We start from the raw sequence: 27,266 nt of genomic DNA, 5'->3' as shown, positions 1-27,266 counted from the left end.
CCACAAGTGTCCTGATAGGTCACCCTTCCTTCTGCTTCACCCTTGTCCTCCATAGCCATAAGTGATTAACTGACACCTACATCTTTTGCAAACATGTAGTACATCTTTGTAAATTACATGCTCAATTACATAACCAATAATGACCCAAGAATCCCCATACTTTCCATGAGTTTATAACACACACTCTGTGGTCAAGTTTACATCATAATTGAAACCAATACCCCAACTATCAAATAAAGGCAAAAACATCATTGTTGCTTCAACAAGTGATGGAAAACACATCATCACTTTTACATTTATATTACAACACATGATTTACAAAATGTGGCCATGACAAGCTACCATTTCTAGCAAAACCATCTCTTACTTATTAAAGTGAACCACGAGGAATGTGGCAGATTTTCTTGTTGAACACCTTCACCAACTAGTTTCTGCATGAGCGCTTTGTACTTAAAGTGCTGCTCTGGATGGAGCCTCCAACATGTGGCTCTTTGATGACCACCTCTGTTGCAATGATTGCAAAAAGTCTTCTTCCTCCAAACCTAGTTAACCTGCTTCCTTCCCTGATGTGGAGAAGGCCTTTCGCACCTCATCCTCTTTCTTGTTGTCATTCTCTTCCAGCACTAAAAAACCACATGGTTATGTAAACCACAAAAACTACATAATTTTCTATTCCATGAATTTTTTTCATTATTAACAACATGCTTGTAATCAAACTGAACTCTAGAATACCGAGACTTGTTATACCTCTCGTTGTTGTCTCTGGTGCAATTCTGGCAATGAGAGCTTACCTTAGCTCTTCCTCTATGATGTGCATTGTCATGGGAGGATTGTGATGTGTTACAATCATCCTCTTTCATTTATGGCTTTTACAATGTCTTGCAAGCTTCTGACACCTTTGAGCATTCTCCTTCAATGTATCTCAAACCTGCAAATCAAGGTCTTTGTACAACCTCAAATGGTTGAGTCATCCCTTGTCCATTAACACCAAGTCCTCCTACTTTATACCCCATCTTAGTAAGGAGTATCATGCCAGTCCCTAAATGGGTACCTCAACATTTCCAACAGAAATAGTGTCATGTGAAGATGAAACTGAAGAATGATCAACACTGTTTACCTCAGTTGTCGATTCTGAAACAGGTGATGATGGCTTTGCTAAGCCTTCGTTGCGCTTCAATTCTTCCAAGGCCTCTTCCGTGGCTCGTAGTTGAAGCTGCAATCTCTGCTTCTCCTCTTTCTCTTCTCATAGGAGTCTCCTCAATTCAACATTCTCTGCTTGAAGGCTCTGATTGATCTCCTCATCTGAATGACGAGAAGACGATGAAGAAGATGAATGTACACTTGAGGGGGTAGATGGAGCATCATCCTCTGCTCTTTCTTTCTCCTGTTCCTCTCTTGCCATTTTCTTCTCATAAGCTTCATACATTATGTCCACCATTTTTGACATCCCGAGGAAGGCCTCATACATATCTTTGTCATCCTCCATTGTATTTCTTATTGCATGTTTAATAGTTCACACTCGCAATTCGCATCAACAAGAAGACCACTCTGATACCAAACTTGATCCAAATCTCTTCAACTACTGGAATTAATCAAGATTTTTACTTTTGTGATGTTAGCAAAATTACATTTAAAAGAGCATGAAAACCCACATGTGCATACTATAAGGAAGATGAAACATAACAACAACCGTCAAATCAAGAACATATAACACATTGATAACAGAGTTCACCCAGTGTGGATTACGTCTCTAGGCCCTAGTGTCAAGAGTGGGGAGGTCACTTCATTAAATGTTGCAAATGATGATGATGTACATGGTATGTTCTTTGTCATTACAAGGATGAATACCCTCAACCAGAGTGGCATGTCTCTCCACGAGACGTTCTCAGGAACTCTCGCTCACATGGGAAAATTCCCTCAACAAGAGTGGCATGTCTCTCCACGAGACGTTCTCCCTGTAAGAAATCTCACTCAAATGGGTCTTCCTTCAGCATGACAAGTTAATAAATTCTCACAATATGTGGCATACAAGTATCCCTCAACATAATGGTAATCAAGGAACTCAACAACAAAAACATCATCTTAGCAAATCAGAAGAAAAGCATGACATAACTGCATCATATACCTCCACTTTTGGGGATGGCCGAAAAATGCAAAGCTCAGTTGCTGAAACATACACCGCCGCTGAATTCGTGGAGTGAAATCATATCAAACAACTATAAACTTTGCCCCTTTTCTGACACCGTCAAATTTTGGACCCTCGGGAATATTGAAGATTCCCCCAAAGATTCCTTCCTGAAGATGGCTGAAAAATCTACTGTTTGGACAGAAATTCTGAGCACACCACTACGCTCCCTGAGAAATTATGTGAAAAATGACTATAAAGTTGGCATCATTCTGCCTCGGTCAACATACGCCTCCAAGGGAATCTTTTAGATTCCACAAGTTTCTCCAAAGATTCCTTGCTACTGGACACTTGCATTTCTACTTCTCAGATGGAGATTCCGATGGCATGCTTAGACTCCTTACGAGAAAATGTGCAAAAATGACTATAAGCTTGACAAATTTTGTTACTGGCACCTCTGGTTCTCTAAGGGAATCTTTTCAGTGTCTTGACATTCCCTGGGTCATGGTTCCACACATGGTTCACTCATGGTTCCGCTGCTGGTTTGCCCCCACTACCGAATGGAAAATAATTTGAATTTAAATACAAATTGTTGGGAAAAGTTTACAACTCTAGCCGTTTGGCCCATTGGTAAATTTTGGAATTAGAAATGGGAAGGTCGGGAGTTCAAGCCCCGTAGACCCCATATAGCACTGGCGCGTCTAATTTTTAGATCGATGGTTAACTGTTATTACACGGCTCCAACTGACAATTTAAATATAGTGTTTGTTGTTTTGTTTGTTCGCCGATCAATACAATATGGCTAATGGTTATATAATATGCTGTTGTGTTATATATAATGTGGTAATGACAACTAGGGTGGCAGGGTTTGACTGCTTGCCACCCCAACCATAATACTATTTTAATATGCCGGTGGGGTGGGTTAGTCCGTTGGACTAGACCCACCCTTTTTTAAAAATAATTTTTGTTTTTTATAACCAATATTGGCGATTTTTAATTTTGTCGAAAATAAGGGTCACTAGGATTTTTAAGTAGGCGATAAATTCGCTCGTTCGGTGGCCATATTCCGTGTGCCGGGCCTTGGTCAATTTGTTGCCTCATTAAGCCTGCCGCTTGGCCAAGTTTGACCAAAACTTTGACTGCAAATATCTAGAGCATACGAACTCAGATTTGAGCGCCGTTCACACCGTTGGAATCAAGGCGACGAGCACTACAATCTGGTCCTAGTTTCTTCAATATGAGGAATTTGATTTTTGAGCTTTTCCATAGCCAATGTTGGATTCTAAGTGTGTCTGGAGCCACCTGGATCAACGACACCCCATAGTTGAACAAAGAATTCGACCCCTGCCCACACTTACTAGTCGACCACCCAAGGGTGGGTCTAAACACCCTCCATAACCACTCAAGACAACCTCGCTTCCCCAAATCCTCCACAAAGGGTACAACGAGACTCTCTTTTTCAAACCAGACCTCTAAAACACCATACCCAACATTCCAAAGGCTAAACAATGCAAAAACAACCAACACATAGAAAGAAACAAGACAAAGATGCTTATACCTAGTTTGAATTACCTAGAGAACCTATGCAAAGATGTGCACACAATGAAAATAACAATGTAGCCTAGTGAATTCATAGTGAGTCTCCCATCTTTCCTCACAATGCTAAATTCCTTGGTGCACAAAGCCTTTTGCTTATTCAGGTTTACAATACCAAAAATGCCCAAGAATCCCTTATCCTCTCTTGCACTAAGACTTGGACTCTGCACCTTGGAGGAAACCCCCGTGAATGATTCCAGAACAATTTTGACCAACATTCTTGCCCATAAATTGCCTTGGGTACCCAACCGCCCCCATCTAAACCACCATCCGCGCATCGAGTACACTAACATTACATCTATTGTGAATGCCATTAATTGGTGATCCTTAAAGATTGAACTCCACTAACGTGATTGCATGCGCCCCACCTGCTAAACAATCCCTCTTCCCAAGTCAAAAGTGGGGCGTAGGGCGGAGAGCCCTCGCCACATTTTCTGATATCCCACTCCCTATCACCTCCATCAGGGTAACTAAATTATAACTTTATTTTAAACTATTTTTTATTAATAAAAAGACTTAAAACATATATACATTTAAAGAAACATGTAACAAGATTCTTAATCATGAAGATTCACCCTCATTTTATCATGGAGATTCTTGATTTGTAAATAGTCTTCATTACATTACCATGGCTCATTAATACCACATCCCAAAAAACCAAAACTCATTTAATCAATTTAATTAAAAGAGAAAAAATAGCATAACTATTTTGGAGAAATCTCAATCTTTGATTTGTGAATACTACTAAGAATATTCTAAAATATTTGGTGGAGGTTAAATCTCTACTATTTACTTGATAATTAAATTAAAATTATAAAAGTCCTATTCCAAAATAGACATGCCTATAGACATAATTGAAATATGAATCATCATTATGTTTTTTTTAATATGCTATGATTATTATGATTTAAAAATAAAAATAAATTGTAGATAACTTTATTGATAAAACCAAAATTGCAATATAATACATGATTTTTATTTTTATTTTTTTAAATAAATGAAAATTATGTTTTATAATTATTATTATTTTTAATTTAACATTGATTAAATCCAATAGTGAAAAGTGCGAGGTTTTCCATCATTACTCATGGTTCAATTCCAATAAACTACAATATTTCATTATCACATTTCTAACACCTCTTTATACAATTAAAATTAATAATTTTTTTCTTCATATCTCATAATTATTATACAATTAAAATTATTAATATATATTAAATACACATAAATATAATAAATCCGGTAAGCTACAATATTTCATTATCACATTTTTTAATACTTTTTCATACAATGAAAATTAATAATTTTTTTTTTCATTATTATAAAATTAAAATTATTAATATATATTAAATATACATAATATTTAGCACGCAAGTGCATGGTACAGCGGTCGGGGCAGTCGGTTCCTTCGCACCCCGCCCGCGTTCGATCCTCCATGGTGTCGCTGCGCAGCAGCCTTTACTGTTCCATTGCGAATGTATTCCGGATGTGACGGCTTAGATGTGATGGATGTCAGCTAGACTGATATGTATAATGTATAAAAAAAAGGGCCCCATATCACTTCTTCTGGGAACTAGCCCCTCCCTTTTAAAAAAAAATATACATAATATCACCCAGTAAAATAGGGAGTTGAACGAGTGACTTAACATCTAGTAATGTCTTAATAATGCACCTCACCTTCTATCCAAAATCCAAAACAACATTGAATAGGAAAAAAGTACATATAATGAAATGATATTTTAATGTCCACGAGACTAAAAGTAGTATATGAGACCATTAGTCCCGTGCTTTTCGTCTTTTGCAATTCAATCCTTTTCTTATTCAAATTGATAATGAGCTGGCCCAACCTTCCAACAATCCCCTCGCTGAAAAGACAATGCCAAGAAACCGATGCTAACATATTCCCATAACTTTCTTTGATGTCTTTGAATGCATCACATTCCAAAATGAAATGCTTTTCTGATTCCACTGCCCTAGACATGCAAAATGTACACACCAGTGCTTCCCAAGCTTCTTTAAGCCTTTTCCACCGTCCCGTTTCACACCAAAATTGATGCGAGTTGATTCTTGATTGAACAATAAGAACTTTTGCCCTCCACGGAATGCTAGCTCCAATAAACTCTTTTTGTTGTATATCACAGGTAGGGTTGAATTTCTCAATGCAGTACTTCTTCTTTGTACCCAACTCTTTTCCCCATACCTGTTTACCAAACTTCTTCATAACAAAATTCTTTAGCTCCTTGCTATTTGTGGGACAGACATTGAGGTAGATATTCCATTTTTGCATCTATGTGTAGTTTTGTTTCATCCATGTTTTACTTTCTTGCATAGATATTTTGCGACACCATACCAATTGCTTCAATGAGCTTCCTTGTTTCACTCAACATTATATCATAAGGTATCAAACTTACCATTTTGAGATCATATAAAATCAGTAAACAAACTAAGAATCCAAAAAAACACTTTAACTGTTTTCACATAAATAAATAACCTGTACAATGAATTTTGACATAATGGTTACTGAAAGTAATAGCGTAAGGACTTTGAGTGATTAACGAACATCACCACCGTACATAATCGCATAATTTCCACCTAGAAACAACTTCAAACTGACAAATGCTTTTGCTCCCGTTATTTAAACCAGCCTTTATCCTGTGAAGTTGTGGCACATAGAAGATCGTTGATATATTTTTCCCGTCAAACAAAATAATTCGCTGGGTGTAAGCAAATTACTTTGATGCAACAATCGCATCAACTGGCTTTGCAGTGCAAAACAATCCATATTTAACAGGCTGCAGGGATACGGCATTGTTTCGGTTTGCTTAGTCACAGGATTATGTTACTGAGTTCTGTTTATGCTCCGACTTGGTAAGTACAAAGTCTGGTTTTTCCTGGTTTTTATGATGGAATAATTCTGTTTTTTCTGTAAATAGGTGGAAGCATTGACACTTCGTAATTCACAGTAACTCGAGGACATCACAAATTCGGTCTAAGGCCGACCTCCTATTGGATGCACCAAGCTCTTTTCCATCTACCAACTTAAGGTCAAGGTCAATAGAGCTTAAATTTAGGTCTATGAATGCCCATCAGCGAACACTGAAGATTTCTGCTACAAGTGGAAATGACCAATCGGGTTTCAGAGAGCATGATGGAGTGATCATAGTGGACCACGGTTCGAGGCGCCAGGAGTCCAATTGTATGCTTGGTGAGTTGTTTGGGAATTCTCACACTATTGCCCTCTTTATTCGCTGGTGTTGGCATTTTCATTTTCATTTGAGTTTTTTATGTTTATTTATTTTTATTAAACCTGGTGCCCGTCCTTGATAAATTGCAGATGCATTTGTGGACATGTATAGGAAGAGAACGGGGCACCCAATCGTTGAACTTGCCCATATGGCAAGAATTCGTCACCCATATCAATTTTGTCGTTGTATAACTTTTTAAATTTTTTCCTCTTTTGATATTATGTGAATAATCTGTGATTTGGATGTGTGAATACTGTTGATGATATGTCTCTGATCACCAGCCAATGCAGAGGTTGCAGCAGAGATCCATACTGCTAACAAAGACTACGAAGATGCCCAGCAACAGGGCAGTTCAATTTGTTTACAGATGGGCAATTATGCAATCATATATTGTCATGAAAATACCTAAAACAGAGTAATCAAAGCAATAACAGAAAGCTTCATTACAAAGGGAAAAAAAACCTTTCATAAGGAAGAATGATGTTCTATTCAACAAGAGAATAGCTGTACGAAGTATGCTTACAGATAAATACACTGTCTTTTGCCTGAACATTAACAGCAAGAGTTTTCATTCTCTGCCTGGTCTGCAACCTAGTGTGACTGCAGCCTGCCTTCTTTTCTCTACATTTCCTCGCTTTCTGTGTCTTTTCCCCAGCTAACGAAGATGGCAAAAATAAGAAAAAGCGAAAACTTATACTTTCAAAACTGTTTCAAAAACTTTCCTTTGTGACTCCTCTTGCCAACATGTCTTTAAAGCATAGACAAATCAGATCTCTCTCCTTGGGAGGTTGATGGTCTCCATCAACTTACCAGATCTCTCGGAATATATCTGAGCTTCTTAGACACCCGTCACTTGCAGATCTGGAAGTGTTGTGCTTTTTTGGGGGAGTTCTTGGTTGCTTTGGTGGTAGTCCTTGTTGCTTCTGCGGTTCAGCCTGGAGATCAGGCAACAATTCCTTTTGACGAACAGAGCAGGGTCTGCAAGGTACTACCTGTTCTCCCTGCAGCTCTGCTTGCAATCTGGAATCATTTCTTCTGCAACAGGGATGATGGACTTTTCCTAACCCTTATCAGCCTGTATTGAGGACTCAGAGAGTTTGAGACAATATGCATTCACTATGGAATATATCCTTACGTAACAGAATTCTTCCAAATTAAACACCTTCTCCCCTTTTTGCTCGATGATTGTTAAGGGTCCATACCGGATGGGCCTCAAATTCCTGGCTGGGTCTTGTTGCCAAGTACAACCATATCATGTCCCCAACTTGAAAATGGCGAATTGTCTTATTGCGGTCGTGGCTTTCTTTGCCCCGTGCTTGAGCTTGTTGCAACCTGGCTTGCTCTTGAGAATGAGTTTGTTGAATCGATTCTATGAATTTAATTGTGCTAACCTGTTCATTACTTGACCTGCTACCTTACTTTACTTCCTTGTAATGCCATATCATATGAAGTATGGGGCAAGAAGTTTCAAAAGGTGACTGTTAGTGGAGCCATGAATGGCCCTGTTATAATGATGTTGCAGGTTGCTTGGAATTGTCACTTCTCAGCAAATGCACCAATGTGTCATTTACTACCTCAGTTTGCCCACTTGACTGAGGGCGAAAAGCTGGCTATGTGTGAGTTTGACATCCATGAGGCTCCATAACATATTCCAAAATCTGCTAAAGAAGCGTTTGTCCTTGGCATAAATAATGGAGTTAGGAAGCTCAGGGTGCATCCACACATGTTCAAAGAATAGTTCCATTGCCTCCTTGCTAGTGCTTGTCTTCTTGCTGGCGATAAAGTTGCCATTTTGTTAAAATGATCCACAATCACCGTGATGTTGTCATTTCTGCACTTGGTTTCAGGCAGCCAACCGTGAAAGTCCTTAGATATACTTTTCAAAGGCTTTGAAGGCAGTGGAAGGGGAATGCACTACCTCAACTTACTAGCTGTTGAAGCTCTGCAAGTGTACCAATGCGCCATTTACTAACTCAGTTTGCCCATTTGACTAAGGGTGAAATTCTGTGTTGTGTGAGTTGCTGAAGTTTCTAAGTTTATTTAGTTTAGAAACCCTTCATGCACTTTTTCTGATTTATTCCTACCTACTTGTTATTTTTCTTTTAACAAGTTATTTACAAAGTAAATACTGAAAATAAACACCAGTGCATGCTCAACATATTACAGATCAACAACTAAAAGAAACAAGAACAAACATACCACATGACACCATTATTTTTGGACCAATGTCCCTGGAAAAACCCAATGCGGGAAAACCAGTGCAGCTATTTGAGGGTTTTCTTATTAAGCAACATCATAGTACAATTTGGGTGCCGACACTGGCCTACCCAACAGAGAATTTCCTTAGCAGCTATACCTCACAGTTTGAGAGAAATCCCCTGGCTGAAACCCCGAAAATTTCTTCCGGCAGCTCTTCAACACAAAATTGCTTCTGCAACCCCAGCGTCTGCCTAATCTGGACTGTGTTAGCCCCTCTCTGTCTCACGCTGGCCCTGCGTCGGCCTTGCTTGCCCTGCGTCAGCCCCAGGAGGCCCTGCGTCAGCTTTCTGGGTCTCTGCGTCAGACACGCTGGCCTCTCTGGTGCTCTGCGCAACACTTGGCCACCTCTGCGTGGCCCTGCGTGAGCCCTTGCTGACTTTGCGTCACTCTCTCTGGTTGCTGCGCTGCTCTCCCGGCACACTCTCTGCCTTCTCTGTACTCAATGCCCCTCAGCTGCTCTCCCGATCACTGATTCTATCTCTCTTAGCAAACCCTGCTCTAGAGAATAAAATTACTAATCATCCGGTGTACTCTCCAAGTGACTCTCAAGCCTCCTTTTATATTTTTCCTGTTGACATCTCAACGGCCGAGATTAAGTCCCTAATCAACGGTTAAGATTAGATCTGGCTTGATCCATGTCTTTTGGACCATTCTAACACATATTCATATTAATACACATTTATATTTTATTTTCCCTAAGTTTAGACTTAGGGATTCCCATAAAAGTATTAATTATTTTAATATCTCCTGATTTGTTTAGAATCTGCCTAAACCCTTTCTGGGTATTGGAGATCTCATGTGCCCTAACCTCTCTACCAAATTTCGTGGCTAGAGCACATCCGATGCTACCCCAAATCAACACTCCCTCTTAGTGAGGACTGTGCTCTAGCAATACTCCTCATTGAGTATTACTTTGATCATTCGACATAGGTATCTGTGCTGATGCTAGGCCTTCTTGCCCAACATCCTCTGCACTGCTACCTCCTGTACTACTGCCCATGGTTCTGCCACTGCCATTGCTGCATCTGTACGACAACTCCCTCTGCATTCGTGCTGCTGTTGGTCCTTTCTCCCAGCACTGCATCTGCACTGCATCTCTTCTCATCATGCTGCTTTGTGCTGCTTACTACTGCACTGCAACTCATTTACTGAGAAGTAAGTAACTGATCTCCCAACTGACCTCCCTGTTGGGCTAGAAACACCCACTGATGCTGAAGCTCCCTCTGCTGCTGACAAGTGCTCCATCTTTCTGACCTCTGCGCTGCTGCAACAACTCCCTGCATCTCGCACCGTTGCACACCTCGCTGTGCCTTCTTGCACTGGTGCAACACTCTTGTGCCTCTTGCACTGTTGCAGCCTGCTAGCTCTACGCTGTCTTGGGACTCCTGCATTGTAGCTCTCTCTGCCGCTTCATCCGCATCCGCCTCTACCCACTCAGCCAGTCTTGCTACTCCTCGTCGGGGCTTTCGTAGCAAGGTCTAATCCAAAAGGCTGGGTACCTCAAGGATCCTGCCCCTCATCGCCTATAGTCCTCCTGACTACAGCTCGATGTCTCCCCACTTCCACTCAAGTGGCATGTGTGCACTCATGGCACAGTGATCGTCTGTTAAAACTTCCTTCTTTGCCCATGTTGGCGTTGCCTTAGTCACGGAAGACTCTCCCTTACTCTTCTTCTTTGGGCACTGGGTCGCATAATGACCCATCTCCCCACAGTGGAAGCACTTGATCTTGGAGAGATCTTTCTTCTTCCGCTTCTCCTGCTTTCCCTCAGATGCTAGGGCCACATCCTCCTCCTCTTGCTTGACCTTGATCCCTTTGCTGCTGCTACCTGTCTTCGATTGCCGTTTGATCTCTTCCTGGCGAAGAACTGCGCACATCTCGTCCCAAGGTAGGAGAGTCCCTCCCAGGATACTTTGGACAAACACTTCCCAATCTTCTGAGACAACATTCGGGGCTGTCCTCACCATAAGCTCCTGATCCGGTGTCGCTCCTATAGCAGTCAACTGGTCTCGGATCTCATTCAGTCCTTCGAGGAAGGTGTCAATCGATTGACCCTTCTTCATCGGATATGACCTCATTTGGTTCTTGAGCAACATTTTTCTCTGCACAGAAGTACGCTGGTACAGGTTCTTGAGAGCCTCCCACATCTCAATTGCTGTTTCCTTCTCGGCTATATGTGGTACCACATGATCCTTGACCTCGTCAAGGATAATGCACTTGGCCCTCGCTATCGCCTCTTCGTACTTGTCGTTATCATTGGGGTCGACTGGGATAGCTATAACCTTCAAGGCGAAGTTCTTGACACGATTCCTGTCAAGCACTGATAAGATTCTGGGCTTCCACACTGCGAAGTTTGATACTCCATCCAGTCTATTCTAGTCTCTTACCCTATGTCGTTCCATGACGCTCCTCTACTTCCCTCTTGGATGTTCTCTGTTCGACTCCTCTGAGTCTTTACTTCCTGTCTAGAAGTTCTCTTCTGGACTCTCTCTGAGTCCTGATTTCCCTCCTGGAAATCCTTCTGCCGCTTGTCGAGATGCCACCTACTCTGATCGTCTTGTGCATCTGCACTGCTGATCCAGGTTCCTCGGCTAGAAACCCTCGGTAACAACTATGGCCCTGCTCTGTCAGGTGCTGTTCTGACTACAGTACCTCACCAACGCCACTCTGCAATATTTTTGCAGCCTTCTAGACTCCAACAACTACCTCTCTGTGAACTGCGTCAGCCCCTTTCTACCTCACGCTGGCTTTGCGTCACCCCAAATGAGTCTGCGTCAGCCCTGGGATGCCCTGTGTCAGCCCTTTGGCCCTCTGCGTTAGCAATGCTGGCCTCTCTGAGGCTCTGCGCAACTCTCGGCTTCTTCTGCGTGGCTCTGGCTAGCTCTGTGTCACACTTCTTGGCTTCTGTTGCTAGAAACAAATTCTGTCACCTCGGGACAGCTGTTTCCTGCTGCTATTGCTCCGCTCGACTGATGTCTCTTAGTCCTCCTATGATCTGCAATCACCCTTTGATACCATGTTGAAGTTTCTAAGTTTACTTAGTTTAGAAACCCTTCATGCACTTTTTCTGATTTATTCCTACCTACTTGTTATTTTTCCTTTAACAAGTTATTTACAAAGTAAATACTGAAAATAAACACCAGTGCATGCTCAACATATTACAGATCAGCAACTAAAAGAAACAAGAACAAACACACCACATGACACCATTATTTTTGGACCAATGTCCCCGGAAAAACCCAATGCGGGAAAACCAGTGCAACTATCTGAGGGTTTTCTTATTAAGCAATATCAGAGTACAATCTGGGTGCTGAAACTGGCCTACCCAACAGAGAATTTCCTTAGCAGCTATACCTCACAGTTTGAGAGAAATCTCCTGGCTGAAACCCCGGAAAATCCTTCCAGCAGCTCTTCAACACAAAACTGCTCCTGCAACCCTAGCGTCTGCCCAATCTAGACTACATCAACCCCTCTCTGTCTCATGCTGGCCCTGGGTCAGCTTTCTGGGTCTCTGCGTCAGACACGCTGGCCTCTCTGGTGCTCTGTGCAACACTTGGCTGCCTCTGCGTGGCCCTGCGTGAGCCCTTGCTGGCTTTGTGTCACTTCCCCTGGCTGCCGCGCTGCTCTCTCGGCACAATCTCTGCCTTCTCTGTTTTTCTGTATTCAATGCCCCTCAGCGGCTCTCTTGATCACTAATTCTATCTCTTTTAGCAAACCCCGCTCTAGAGAATAGAAACACTGATTATCTGGTGTACTCTCCAAGTGACCCTCAAGCCTCCTTTTATATTTTTCCTGTTGACCTCTCAACGGCCGAGATTAAGCCCCTAATCAACGGCTAAGATTAGATCTGGCTTGATCCATGTTTTTTGGACCATTCTAACACAGATTCATATTAATACACATTAATATTTTATTTTCCCTAAGTTTAGACTTAGGGACTCCATTAAAAATATTAATTATTTTAATATCTCCTGATCTGTTTAGAATTTGCCCAAACTCTTTTTGGGTATTGGAGATCTCATGTGCCTTAACCTCTTCACCAAATTTCGTGGTTAGAGCACATCCGATGCTATCCCAAATCAACATGAGTTTGTATCCATAAGGCTCAATAACGTCGTCCAAAAGCTGCTCAAGAAGCTTTTTCCATTGTCATAAATTATGGAGTTAGGAAGCCCGCCATTTACTACCTTAGTTTGCCCATTTGACTAAAGGTGAAATGCTGTGCTATGTGTGAGTTTGGCATCCATGACGCTCCATAACATGGTCCAAAAGCTGCTCAAGAAGCTTTTGTCCTTGTCATAAATGATGGAGTTAGGAAGCTCAAAGTGCATCAACATATTCAAAGAAGAGTTTTGTTGCCTCCTTGCTAGTGATTGTCTTCTTGCCAGTAATACAGTTTGTTATTTTGTTAAAAAGTGATCCACAATCACAGAGATGTAGTCACAGCTGTGCCTGGTTTCGGGCAGCCCACCAAGAAGGTCCTTAGATATATTTTTTCAAGGCCTTGAAGGCTCCAGAAGGAGAATTTCTTTGTTTTATGACTTTACTGCAAATTTAAAAATTCCACTTCACAGTGAGGTTTTCTGGATCTAGTCCCTGTGAACTTAAGCCATAGGGCTGATCTAAAATATCAATTTGCAGCAGCAAACAGCGGACAATCATCTCACTTCAACCAACACACGAGGCAGCCCAAAAGAAAAGATACCGTACATATGCCAACAACTTTCAGCCCTTAGGGCACAGTTTTCCAATCATAAACCAGATCTGGAAGTCACATTATTAATGCAGATTTACAGCAGTATTTCACTGTTATCTTCCAATTATATGTTAAATCCTTAGCAATGTCATCCCTTAACTATGTCAAATCAACATGAATATTAAGTGCTGGAAATTACATAGTGAAGAAGACAATGACAAATGAAAATCAAATCTGCAATTACACAAGTATTGGATGTTGGAAACTTAACACATATTATATAAAATTTAAGTATGTGTACAAGCCACAATGTTATCACAAAGCTGGTACAATCTTCAAGCTTTCCAAAAACCCTAGCTAGGAAAAACCAAGCAAACCCTAGCCACCACCAAAGATGTAAGCATCAACACCAGCAAGTCCTCCTTGGCTTCAACATTTGTATCCGATAAGTGCAAGGTATGTCCTTGTCTCCTCAATAATGCTTTCTTCTCCCATATGGTTTTAGAAAACCCAGTTTACTTTGCCCCTTGTTGCACACATTTTGTCAAGTTCCAAGGAAGCAGTTGTGCCAATTTTTTTAAAAGATCAGAATCATCAGCCAACAACCTATTATGTCATTATAAACCCATTCTGCAAATTTTCAATGTAAATGATGCTAGTAAGACCGTGTAATTATGTAACAACCTAGGTAAGCCTATGATTTTGGCAACAAATTTCATCCTAGGAGGTTTTTTAACCTCATTAATTACTTGTGTTTCTAAACACGGCTAATCAGAGGAATTTGTTTCCTCCAGCTTAAACACCAAAGCTAGGGTGAAGTTTATTGTCAAAGTCTTAGGTGAGTCCTAGTGTTTTAGTTGAGTCGATTGTAAAAATGATTTGAGAATAATTTAAGCTATTTAGCTAAATTATTTTATTACAAATCACTTGGTCTAGTAGATCATATTGTATTGCAAAATTGAGAAATTATTTGAGGGTCTATAGCGAACGGTATTCCTCCTTTGAGAGTTGAATTATTGTAATATTTGATGTAAAAAATATTTTAGTGCATGATCCTTCATACTTAGACACCACAACGAAATTATTTGAGGGTGGAAAAATAATTAATCCCTTCATGAGTCAATTAATTAATTTTTCTGGCAAAAATAAAATTAAATTCTAAGCCAAAAAATTAATTAATTTAGGGTCAAAATTAAAATGTTAGAGAAATTAATATTTCCAAGTGGAAAAATTCGTGGGTCTAAAATAAATCAATTTTTGGAGGCCCTCCACCAAGGGAATATTGGAAATTTCAAGAAAATTTGGACTCTTAGGCCTTGGTGGTTGAGTCAAAGTCAAATTTTTGAGGAAATTAGTTTAAAATAATTGTTTTTGAATCAATAAAAAATGATTTTAATGAGAAATTCAAAAATTCTTCAAAAATAAGTATTTTTGACGGCAGAGATTAAAATTTGATCAAAGATTTATCGACGACCGAGATTATTTTGATGGGGATAAAACCAATTAGCCGTTATTTTCCACTTGGAGGAATTTCTCTATAAATTAGAAGCCATTTGCTTCTCAAGGCACGATGATAGCGACTCTGGTCTCAATGTAATTTTGTAACGTTGGTGTGAAGCCACAGTTTTGCTGGGAACCTTTGAATCTCATAATAAAAGACTTTGGGGTACAGTTCATGGTGTCTTTGTCTCGTTGACCTATCGTATGTGTTGGGTATGTGCCTTCCTATATTGTGCTTCAATCTTATCTGAATTATTATTCATTTGTAGATGATAGGAACATTCTATTGGTAAGTTTTGGGCTTATATAGGTGATCCAATTCATCGTATGTTCTAATGATTTTTCTTAAGAAAATACCTATGTTGCATGAGTTTCTGGAACGTGGGAACGTTGGGAACTTGGGTACGGGTGTTGGGAATGGCTAGAGGTTTCTCCAAAATTTACAGGAAACTGCTAATTGGGAGCAGTAATATTATATAATAAAAAAATAAAAAATATATTTTTTTAATTATATAATTTATATAATAATCAAAATTAATATTGAATCAAAATATTCAAATATTAAAATCAATTTAAATATATAAATAATAAATATATAATCTCTCTTATATATAAATATATTCTTTGGGTGTCTCTCTCTTTTATATATATAAAATATTAAAAATGTCAAGTTCATTATGGCACACATGACGAGTCTTTGAAACAATCTGGCTTAAAAATACAAATGAACAATTTTACATATGTTTTTCTAGTTATTCTTAAGAGAAAAAGTAAAACAACTCTAATGTTTAAGTATTGACTGCCACATACAATATGCACACATAATCTTTTGCCATATATATACATAAACGACAAAATAAATACTCATCAGCATGACATCCCAGATATCGACCTTACATCGAGGTGCCACACACTTCCTTAACACATCAAGAGATTTCTCTAGTTTCTCAATGAAGGATATCGGTGATAAGGATGACTTTGGTTTTTCTTCCTGCGAAGGTTTCAACTTAGGCTTATGTTTTGTGGGCAGTTCAACATATTTCTCTATAGGCTTTGTATTCCCCAACCCCAGGGAACACTGGAACTCCAAAAAAATAGTCTTCAAAGCTCTCGAAACTTTCCCAAGCTCCCATTGCAGCTCCCGCTGAAAGGGGAACGTTCCCATACAGTTCCAAAGCTCCTTGGAGTGTGGGAACCATTGGAACGGGTTTCCCAACTCTTGGGAGCGGTTCTCGTGTAACAGACGAAAATACATATAGAGTTTGCAGGTTCCCCAACCCTTGGGCTCCAAATTCACAGGCTGTGGGCATAGGCTGACCTTGTTTGGACTTCGAATATTTTATGTAATTTTCTTACTTTGCTAAGGCTGTGGTTGACATCTATTTTTCGAAATACATCTAGCCATTGTCAAATTATCATAATTTTTTTCTTCTTCAAGAGTCTTTCAAGCACTGTATACTTGTATATTTTGTAAATAGATTTTGTATAATAATTTGTAAATAAAATTTATTTTTTCTAACCCTTGTTTTGCAATTGGGGTTTGGGGTTTTGAATTTTTTTGTATATATTTGGGATTTTGGGCACTTGCAAATTTATTTGTGCAGGTGATATTCAAATAGATCTATTGGGTTCTCAGGGCAAAGGGATGGCGAGGGTTTCTGTTCAGGGCGTCGGATCGTTTACTCTCCCCATTGATCTGGGACACAAGCACGGTTGCAGGGGGGAAGCTCGTAATCTCCACAACAGGCTGGAGGAGGGAGCTGCAGCTGATGGGAAACGACACCACTGCTGAAAACGTCAGCAGATCATTTTTTCCCTAGATCTGCGTTATGTCTCAAAAAAAGGCCAGATACCATCTGATTGGTTCATCCAGCACACCGATCTATCGCCGCATTGGTCAGATCTGGAAGCATATGCTAGATCTGGGCTGCCTCTCTGCAGATCTGTGGATCTAGAGGAAAAATACAAATCTGGGTTATCTGAAAAGCCAGATGAATGGATGAAGTTAGGGCAGAGAAAATATGCAATGGAGGTCCGGGCCGAGAAGACGGATCCCCAGGGCAGAGAGGAGCTTGAGGAGGCGAAGAAAAGGGTTATTTCGGATCCCAACCTACACAGTTGGGGATGCCTAGACACTGATCCCTGTATTATGAAGACTGATCCCTGTTTTATGAAGACTGATCGGATCTCCAAAGGACTACATCTGCCTCTATTCACGGGGATAACTTACAAAACCCCAGATCTAGAGTGAAATACTATATATGCCTCCTTTGGTTGGATTGATACTCCCAAACCAGAGATCCTCGCCACAGATCTAGATTCGAGGAGGACATTACCGACAAATGGCCCATGCTTTCGGGGTTTTCCTCAACCTAAAGACGGGGGTTTCCCACAACAGGCAAAATGGGGTGCCAAGATGAAGATTCACGGAGCAATGGTAGCCGCGATCCATTGTAGGAGGGCAGAGCAGCATACAAGGCCACAGGCTAAGGATCACCTTGGGCCGGTATATGACGATCACCGGTGGGTAGCGCGAGTTCACAAACTAAATGACCCAGATCAACAACAAGCTCCAGCGATTGAGCATGAACACCACGAAGTGGAAAACACCCCAACACTGGATCTTGAAGCCCCTGTATCAGAAATGCTCGAAGGTAAACAGAGTACCCTCTTTATCAGATCTATGGAAGGGAACACAGTATGCATCAAGATAGGGAGTTGGGAGGAGATAAAAATACTCAAACAGAGGATACAAGAAAGGCTGGGTATCCCACCTTGCAAACAACTCCTGATCCATGCAGGAAAAGTATTGCAGGAGGAGTACAAGCTAAAAGAATACGACATAGGCAACGACTCAACTATCTACCTCAACACAAGACTCCGTGGAGGCTGCTCCGGCACAAGCTCAAAAGGACCTGTTTCCTTCAAAGATGCAGTAAAAGGGAAGATGGGACCTCAAATACAAACAAAACAGCAAGCCACGACTCCCGGTGCCTACATCGTCGAGCAAACAACTCAGAACCCTGCATTATCAATTGCTATACCTGAGGTAAATGAAATACATGATGATTATTTATCTAAAGCAGTGATATGCAGGTTTAATGGGTTTTGGCCCAAACCGGAAGCCCTTAGTCAATGGATTTACTCCATATGGACAGAAAACTGTGATATACACCTCTACTCAAAAGGATTTTTCATTGTCAAATTCTACTCAGTCAATGACAAGGAATATGCATTGAACGAGGGACCATGGTTCTGGGGTAATGCTGGCCTTTTCATGACATCATGGTTTCCGGAATTTGACCCAAACACCATGGTGGTTTCCAAAATGCCTGTGTGGGTAAAACTATATAACCTACCTCTGCACTTTTGGCACATCAAAGTATTAGCAGGCATTGGCAATGCTCTGGGGAAATTCTTAAAAGTAGACAGCGAGCGCCTTAGCAAGGACATCTACACTTTTGCCAGGATCTGTGTGGAGGTTGATCTCAGTCAAGGTTTACCAGACCGCATCCTCTTACTCCACAACGAAAAGCAATGGTCCCAGCCACTTGATTATGAAAACACTGCCTTCAGATGCCGCATTTGTCGTCAAACTGGTCATCTACAAAGCGCGTGCCCACAAAACAAAAAAGACAGGAAAAGAAGACAACCACCAAAGCCGAAAGGATGGCAGTTTTCAGCCACTCCGACAGATGACATAGAAGAGGAAGAAAACACAGAAACTACCACAAACAACATATTCCAAGAAGAAGAATACCCAGGAAATAACTCAGATCCCAATGAACAAAGCACCCTATTCAGCTCACAAAATGATGAAAATCAGAACTGCTCCGCATTAGTTCCAAGGACAACCATTCCACAACAGCAAAGTGAGCAACTCATTCCAGGGCAAGAAATTGGTGGCAGCAAGCGAGCACACTCTACAAAAAGTTCAGATTCTGACAAAGAAACCCCAGCTGCTACCAAAGAGGCTCAAATGTCTATTGTAACATCCACTCCCAACACTGGAGGTTGGCGGAAAGTGGAAAAAAAGAAAGGTAGGAAAGCATAGATAGTCATTAATTTATTGGTTTTTAGATCCTATTGTATCAGGACAAGTTTTTATAAAGCATATGCTGTTTCAACATCTACAACATGTAATTTTGCTCAATATGAATAAAGTTACGATTTTTCCATGGGAAAAAAAGATCTGTTGGGTTAGAGCTAGATCTAGGCCCTTGAGGGTGAGATCTAGCCTCTAGAATTTTGCTGGGCCAACACCAGTGAATTTTGGGCAAATATTGAAGATTTGAAGCAAATTCAATTTTTTGGTGAGGGTTTCAAAATTTTTTAGGGCCCCCAGGCCCAGCGTCCTCCTTTACCCTAGCTGTCTAGCCTTTGTAGCCCCTGCTGTGGGTGTTTTTGGCCTTTGTAGGCCTGGCAGTAAGGCCTAAGGCCCTCGGCCTCCCCTCCTAGGCCTACTGCAGGCCTAATTAGGCCTTGGCCTGCTCTCCATCCCCTCTTCTCCTCTCGCAGGCCTGTTTAGGCCTTTCCTTCCCCTCGGCCCTCCTTCCCTGCCTCCGTCCAACCTTCTCCTTTCTCCGCTGCCCCTTCTTCCTTCTCATCCCTCTGTCTCCCCCTCTCTCACTTTTCTCCTAAGCCGCAGCCTTGGAGGGCTTGCGATAGGCCTCTAAAGGCCCTTTTTCCTAGGCTGTAGCCCTTGTAGGGCTTACGAAAACCCTTTCAGGGGCTCATTCCCTTAGCTGCAGCCCTACTCGGGGCTTTCCTTGCCTTAATGTAGGCCTTTGAGGCCTCTTCTCCTTGCCTCTTGCCTTCTCCTTCCATCATTTGCCTTTGTGGGTTTTCATTTGATTTCTAGACTGAATATTGCTGGGTTTTGCAGGAGTATTTGACACAAATTTTGGTGTTTACAGGTGTTCCAGTCATTGACAAAAAATGGGCAAGTTTGGCAAGCTTCTTCTAGGCCTAGGGCCATTGGTTTGCCACTTCTAAACCCTCTACTTATCTCTGTTTTGCTACAACAGTGCTATCTCTTTCTAACAGTGGCAAAAATTTAAATTGCCTAAACACACATATAAGTTGCCTAAATACACTAAGGAATTAATTGCATAAGTTGGGCATCCTTCATTGGGCCTGTTTTATGTCTTATTGCTGACTGTTATAAGTCTAATCAGATCTGATGTAGCAGTGAAAAATTGCATCATAAGAGAGAGTAGTACTTAAGATCTTTTGTTGGAAAATCTAATTTGGCACTTGAGTTTCTATTGCTTGTATTGGACATTTTATTTTGCATCTAGAAGTGCTCTAACGCTAATAATCATACTGCTGTCCTATTGTTCACTGCATATCATTTTAAGCATAATTAACTCACTGCTGTCATAGATCTATCTTGCTTGGGTAACATTGGGATACAAGTTACATAAGTGCTTTCATTGTTTTATACTCTAAGTGTTACTTGTTTCATGTTTGTAAGTGCTATTGTGAAGAAAGTTGCTAGCATTGGTTATTTGGAATCTAACATTTGCTTGTATCCTGTGAGCTCGTTCATAAACTCTAAAGATCATTAACTTTGCACTAATAACACTCACTAAAACACTCTAATCTCAAATCACATTGTGTTGAATGGTTCAAGTTTCTTTGGGCATCTTGATCTACTTGTTCTCTTAAGTTATTGGCATTATTGTGTTGAGCATCTAATTGTCTAAAGAACATTGCTAATCTCAAAATGAATCATTGGATAATTGCTCTTGTTCTCTTTTTCCATCATTGGTTTGTGGTTGTTTTGAATCCTTGGCATATTGGCATTTATCTTGTCTAAATATCTTGAAAGATTTCTAATTTGTTTCAAGGAATCATCATTGGAATATCTTGAGTAATTGTTACTGGCATCTTGTATTGAAAATCATTGGCTAATTGTTAAGTGTATAAGTGCTCTAAGTTCTATTAGTTGTTGTTATTGTTATTGGTTAATATCTTGTCTTGAGCACTGGAGGGATCTCTTGTTCATGTTTGGCACATTCTTGTGGTTAAGATTGCATCTTATTGATAAGTACTTGTTGATATAACTTGAGGTCAAATCATAACTAAGTACTTAAAAAACATTTAACCAATCTCACCTTAAGAATCACTCAATCCATCTTGCATTCACATTCTAAGTCTAGTTGGATTAATAACTTACCTCCAAGCATAAGCTTGGTTGATAGACATTTAGGGCCATCCTTTCTCAATTTAGTTTGAGGGGCTTAGCACAACCTCTTTATTGGTTAACACAGTGACCTTGCAGTCGTCAGAGCCACAATCTCTGCAGCGCCAGAGGCATCGGGTGGTTGGAACACAGGGGGAGGTATCGTTAATCAAGCCCTTGCTTGCTTCCCGTTGGCTTCCATCCCACAACCTACTCTAGAGACTAGTTCCAAAATAGTTAAGAGGAAGGTTACATTTAGAATAGGCATCTAACTTAAAATCAACCAAAATTTTGCACTTCATCTAGCTTGTAGGACCTGCACTTCATCTAAGATAGTTAAGCATTCAAGCAACGATTGTTCATCCGGTTACTTGGCATTTAATTGGTAATAAGCAAGAAGTTGACTCCATAAGGCACTTGTCTCACATTCAAATCTAATCTAATCTTTAAGTCTTGCTAAAATTAACCAAGTAGCTAGGCCATTCAATCGTGTCTCCTGGATTCGTTGGTTGCCAACTTGTCCTTCATCTTCACATTTCCATAGGGACTACGCCCCATAGTCCGCTATTGGGAGACAACTAGAACAGAGAAGTCAGGGATCAGAGTGACAACTCCTTGTTGATTTGGGGTAGCATCGGATGTGCTCTAGCCATGAAAATTGGTGGAGAGGCTAAAGCACATGAGGTCTCTAAGACCCAGAAATGGTTTGGGCAGATTCTACTCGGTTAAGGAGATATTAAAATAATTAATATTTTTAATGGAGTTCCTAAGTCTAAACTTAGGAAAAATAAAATATTAATGGGTATTAATATAAAACTGGGTTAGAAGGTTCTAAATGACATGGATCAAGCCAAATCTAATTATAGCCGTTGATTAGAGATGTAATTTCAACCGTTAAAGGACCCACATGAAAAGTATAAGAGGAGGCTTGAGGGCTAGTTGGAGGATACCCCAGAGTGATCAGTCATTCGATTTTCTAGAGCGGGGTTTGCTAAGAGAAATCGAATCAGTGATCAGAGTTGCAGCAAGGGGCAGTGAGTACAAGGCAGAGAGGCAAAGATAGCACCAGAAGTCCAGCGCAAAGGCAGAGAGGCAGATGTTCAACCAAAGGGAGCCACGCAAAGGCATAAGAGACTACGCAGAGGCCAGAAGGGCCTGCGTCATCCATGAAGAGGCTGCAGGAGTGACGCAGAGGGCCATAGAGGCTGCACAGAGCCTCAGAGGGTTGACACAGAGGGTTTCAGGCTGATGCAAAGGCCAGGAGGGCTGATGCTGAGCTTCAAATTGTGCTAGAGAGGGTTTCGTGGGGTAGACTTTCCAAATATCTACTTCCGAATAGAGAGGTATTACTGTCGGATTATTTTCTCTGTCGGGTGAGCCAGTTTGGCACCCAGTTGTACTCAGAAAGACTGCATAATAATATAACCCTCAGAATTGCTGCACCGGTTTTCCCAAGTTGGGTTTTTCCGGGGACGATTGTCCAAAAATAACGGTGTCACTTGTGTGTTTGTCTATTTCTTTTAGCTGTTGATCTGTAGATGGTTGAGACTGTATTGTGTTTATTTCAGTGTTTATATGGTTAAATAACTTGTTAGTAATTAAACAAGTAGGCGAAATAAACTAGAGAATACAGATAAAATTTCTAACAGGTAATACTTAGAAATTTCAACAACCCTGACCTGAGTCGTTGTTGCAGTGCTTGTACACTCTGAGCGACAGTATTTTCTGGCGCCGTTGTCGGGGATAGATAATTCTGTCCTTGGTCACGACAATTTTTTCATCATATCATCATCTTCATTCTTCATTTTCTCCTTATCCCATCGGCACCACATTTTTAGCACCATTGCGATCTCTTCATTTTTTCATCACCTTATCCTTTGTCCTCTCACTAATCTGTCCATCTTTTCTATCTGCACTTTTAGCAACTGGACATTTTAATTGGTTTTCTGTTTGGGTGGCGACTCCACTTATTCATCCATCTACAAAAGCTTACACTAGAAGAAATCCTTGTAGCCTGGTCAACCTCGCTCTTAGAACTTGGTTGAACAAATTACATTCTAGAAAACATTCATTTTTCTCAGACAGGAAGTCCTCCCTGATTTCCATCTGCTTATCTCTAACTAACTTTTTGGTTTCCGCCTTTTGGATTTTAGAGTTAGATTCGTGTTCAAGTGGGGACTCCACTTCTTTCATTTCTTGCAAGAATTTATGCTAGAAGCTCATTTCTTGTGGATTTCTTGTTTTTCTTGAACAAGGATCTCTCTCTGACATCCATCAGCTCCTTTTCTATTTAAACAAGTCATCATGAATGACTTGTTCGCCCCTTGTTGTTTTACTAACATTCCTCATGATATGTCGGAAGGTGCCATTAATAATTTGCCTTCTTTTCTAGGTAAAATGCAATCACCGCTAAAAATCATTTCAGGAAGTTTACTCGTTGTATGGAAATAATTTGTGGCCCTGTTGGAAATAATACTGAGAGGGGGGGTGAATTAGTATTATTAGATCAATAATTTTATTTCTCAAACATATTTATATACACTATTTCAGCTAAGTGAAGTAGCGTGTATACGTGACTGTACTTACAACAACCAGAGTATATGCAGAGAACTTTTGATTTAGACAATTTATCATGTATTGAGCTTTAACCCATATATCAGAGATTTATTAGATAGTGTAGAAAAAGTAGAATAAAGCATCACACATAAGAAACACACATGAACACCAAGATATAAGGTGGAAACCCAATGTGGGTAAAAACCACCTGCTGCTGTCGTCTCTGTCTTCTTTTTAATAATAAGAAAATCTGTTTACAATCTTGTATTGGTGCAGACTTATACCAGTATGCAGGCACCCACTTGCAGAAGGATACAACCTTCTCTCGTTCTCCAGCTACTACTGGAAGGGAGTTACAACTCCTTAGCTCTTGTACTAGCCAATATGTTTACTAGTACGTAGGTTCTAGCCTACAGAAAACTCCACTCTTCTACCAGGGACCACGTTTCATGAATTTTCAGACTGGATATTCCTGGAACACACCACAACAACCTGAAGGCCATGTTTCATCCAATTTTCATACTGGACCCATCAACAACATTGAAATTTAGAAAATCATAATTGCAATACAACCATCACATACATCTGCATCAACCAATCTCTGATACTCAATCATCACTTTCTGAATCAACCACAACTGAATCAATCAATCACTGACAACCCATCATCATTGAAGCAAATCACAATCAATCAATCTAATCATTCAGAACATTGTTACCAGAATACAGTCATCAGAACAGAACCCAGAACTCTGCAACAGCAAACAGAGACTACTGAAACTTTAAACATCATGCTTCATAAGGTATACGCTACTTCCCTGTGTCGAACTAGCGTGTATACGCACTGTTACCGAAGGGAACCAGCGTACAGATTTGCAAATTCCAATTTATGATGTATATGCTACTTTGATATGCTAAACCAGCGTGCATACGCTTATTTTACTAAAGCGAACCTGCGTACAGATCTGTAAATGCTAACTTAAAACATCACAACTATTCCAGACTTCAGTCATACCCAGATCATCACATTTACAGAATAAAACATGCGTCAGTATTCAGATCTAGACTGTTCAAGATCAAACCACATAATGAGAATACTTTTAAGCCTTTATGATCCCGGTTCATCAACCTTCATCAGCCATATAGGTGCCTCCTTAGATCAGATCAAGCAAACCATCAGAAGCTCATTAACCTGCATATATGATCCAACCCCTCATAAGATGTTCAAATTACTTGCACACCTGGCCTAATGATCTTCTCCTCCTTATATAGTTTTAGGCCTTTCTCAATACCATGGACCAAAACTACTTAGGACCAATACCTTGGACCAAATACCTCGGACCAATTACCTTGGGTCAAATACCTTGGACCAAAAACTTTGGTTTTCCAAGATATACGCACTTTTCCTTCTGTGAAAGTGCGTGTGTACGTATACGCTCCTTTTGTTCAGTAAACCTGCGTGTATACGCAACTTGGACAAGGTGAACCTGCGTATACCTCTCTTTCTTCATTCTTTGGAGTCTAATCTGTAATTCTTTGCTGTTGACCTGCTGCACTGTGATCTTTCATCTGAGTGAGTTGCCATCAAGGACAACACCTGTATCATAATGCCAACAATCTCCCCCTTTGGACTTGATGGCAACAACAACACCAAGTCACTCTCCCCCTTTGACATCAAGGGCAAAGGGTGGACCAAGATATTCTCCTCTTTTGATATACATTATGTTGTCCATGCTCCCCCTGAGTACATGCTGAATTCTTTGATTGAGCTCCCCCTTTGTACATGCTGAGATGCACTAAACCGTCCATGCTCCCCCTGAGCATATGCAGAGTCTGCAAAAATATTTTTCAAAAGAATAGCATGACTCTATAACTCAACTAAGTGAGTATGACCTTCCTATCACCAATGACTCATGCATATATCAATTTCCCAACCACGTGGGGATGTACCAAATTTGACTCATCCATCCAACCAAGTGGGGATATACCAATTGTTTATACATGACAGAAATATAATTACATCATCCGTCCCATGCAAAGTGGGGATACAAATTACATCATTTGTCCAATAGGACTTATTAAAAAATATCACACCCTAGGTATAAGTATCGACAACCATACTGCCAACAATGTAGAATGCGAGAGAAGGCTAATGCTCCCCCTGAACCTGTGCTACCTGTGCATTGTTAATAAGTCAATGATCAAGGCATCTTTGTCAGTCAGATAAAAAATAATGAACATGGCATATCAATAGACTGTAATAATCAACATCAGACAGAGCACCCATATCAGTGCCTGCCCCACTATTTTTCTTGTCTGAAAAATATATACACTCCTCGACCCACAGAAACCCGCGTGTGTACGCGACTATACTTCATGAAACACGCGTATAATAACCTTTCTTGAAAGAATTGGATTTAACAGCAGGATGATGCAGCAAGTACTCCCAACTTTTGTTTGAGATATTCAAATGTGTCTCTGGGCAATGGTTCAGTAAATATATCAACAACCTGTTCTTTGGAGGGAACATACTCTAATTTAACCTTTTGTTCAAGCACTTGTTCTCGTAGAAAATGGTATTTGATGGGTATGTGCTTGGTCTTGGAGTGCATGACTGGATTCTTTGAAATACTGATGGCACTTGTATTATCACATAGAATGGAGATGGGTGGAGTACATGTGATCTGAATGTCTTGCAAGGTCTGCATCATCCAAAGTAGTTGTGTACAACAAGATGCAACAACCACATATTTTGCTTTAGCTGTGGATAAAGCAATTGAACTTTTTTTCTTGCTAAACTAAGATACTAACTTGGAACCCATATATAATGCACCACCACTAGTGCTTTTTCTGTCATCAACACTTTCTGCCCAACCTGCATCTGTATATGCATGAAGAGTAAGATCTGTATCTCTACGATACCATAAACCAAAGTCCTGAGTTCCTTGAAGATATTTGAAAATTCTTTTGACTGCCTGAAGGTGTGATTCCTTTGGATTTGTTTGGAATCTTCCAACTATTCCTATTGCATGCATGATGTCAGGTTGGGTACCTGTTAGATAAAGCACACTGCCAATCATGGATCTGTAAGTTGGTTGATGTA

General features: G+C 40.4%; 1 protein-coding gene across 1 annotated transcript in view; it reads left to right on the top strand.

The window, feature by feature from the left end:
- Positions 1–6,293: 6,293 nt before the first annotated feature.
- LOC149247112 (sirohydrochlorin ferrochelatase, chloroplastic-like) overlaps positions 6,294–27,266 on the top strand; it is a 119,293-nt gene continuing 98,320 nt past the window's right edge. The window contains exons 1-3 of the mRNA XM_089455825.1: positions 6,294–6,589; positions 6,685–6,926; positions 7,056–7,117. Coding sequence (XP_089311951.1) covers positions 6,558–6,589; positions 6,685–6,926; positions 7,056–7,117 — 336 coding nt within the window. The 5' untranslated portion in view covers positions 6,294–6,557. The remainder of the gene's footprint in view (positions 6,590–6,684; positions 6,927–7,055; positions 7,118–27,266) is intronic.

Source organism: Pinus tabuliformis, chromosome 7, assembly GCF_031772625.1.
Source record: "Pinus tabuliformis cultivar Carrire ecotype Pingquan chromosome 7, CPIR1, whole genome shotgun sequence".
Lineage (NCBI taxonomy): Eukaryota > Viridiplantae > Streptophyta > Pinopsida > Pinales > Pinaceae > Pinus > Pinus tabuliformis.
Note: the sequence above shows the minus strand (reverse complement) of the source record. Positions and strands in the feature narration are given on the sequence as shown.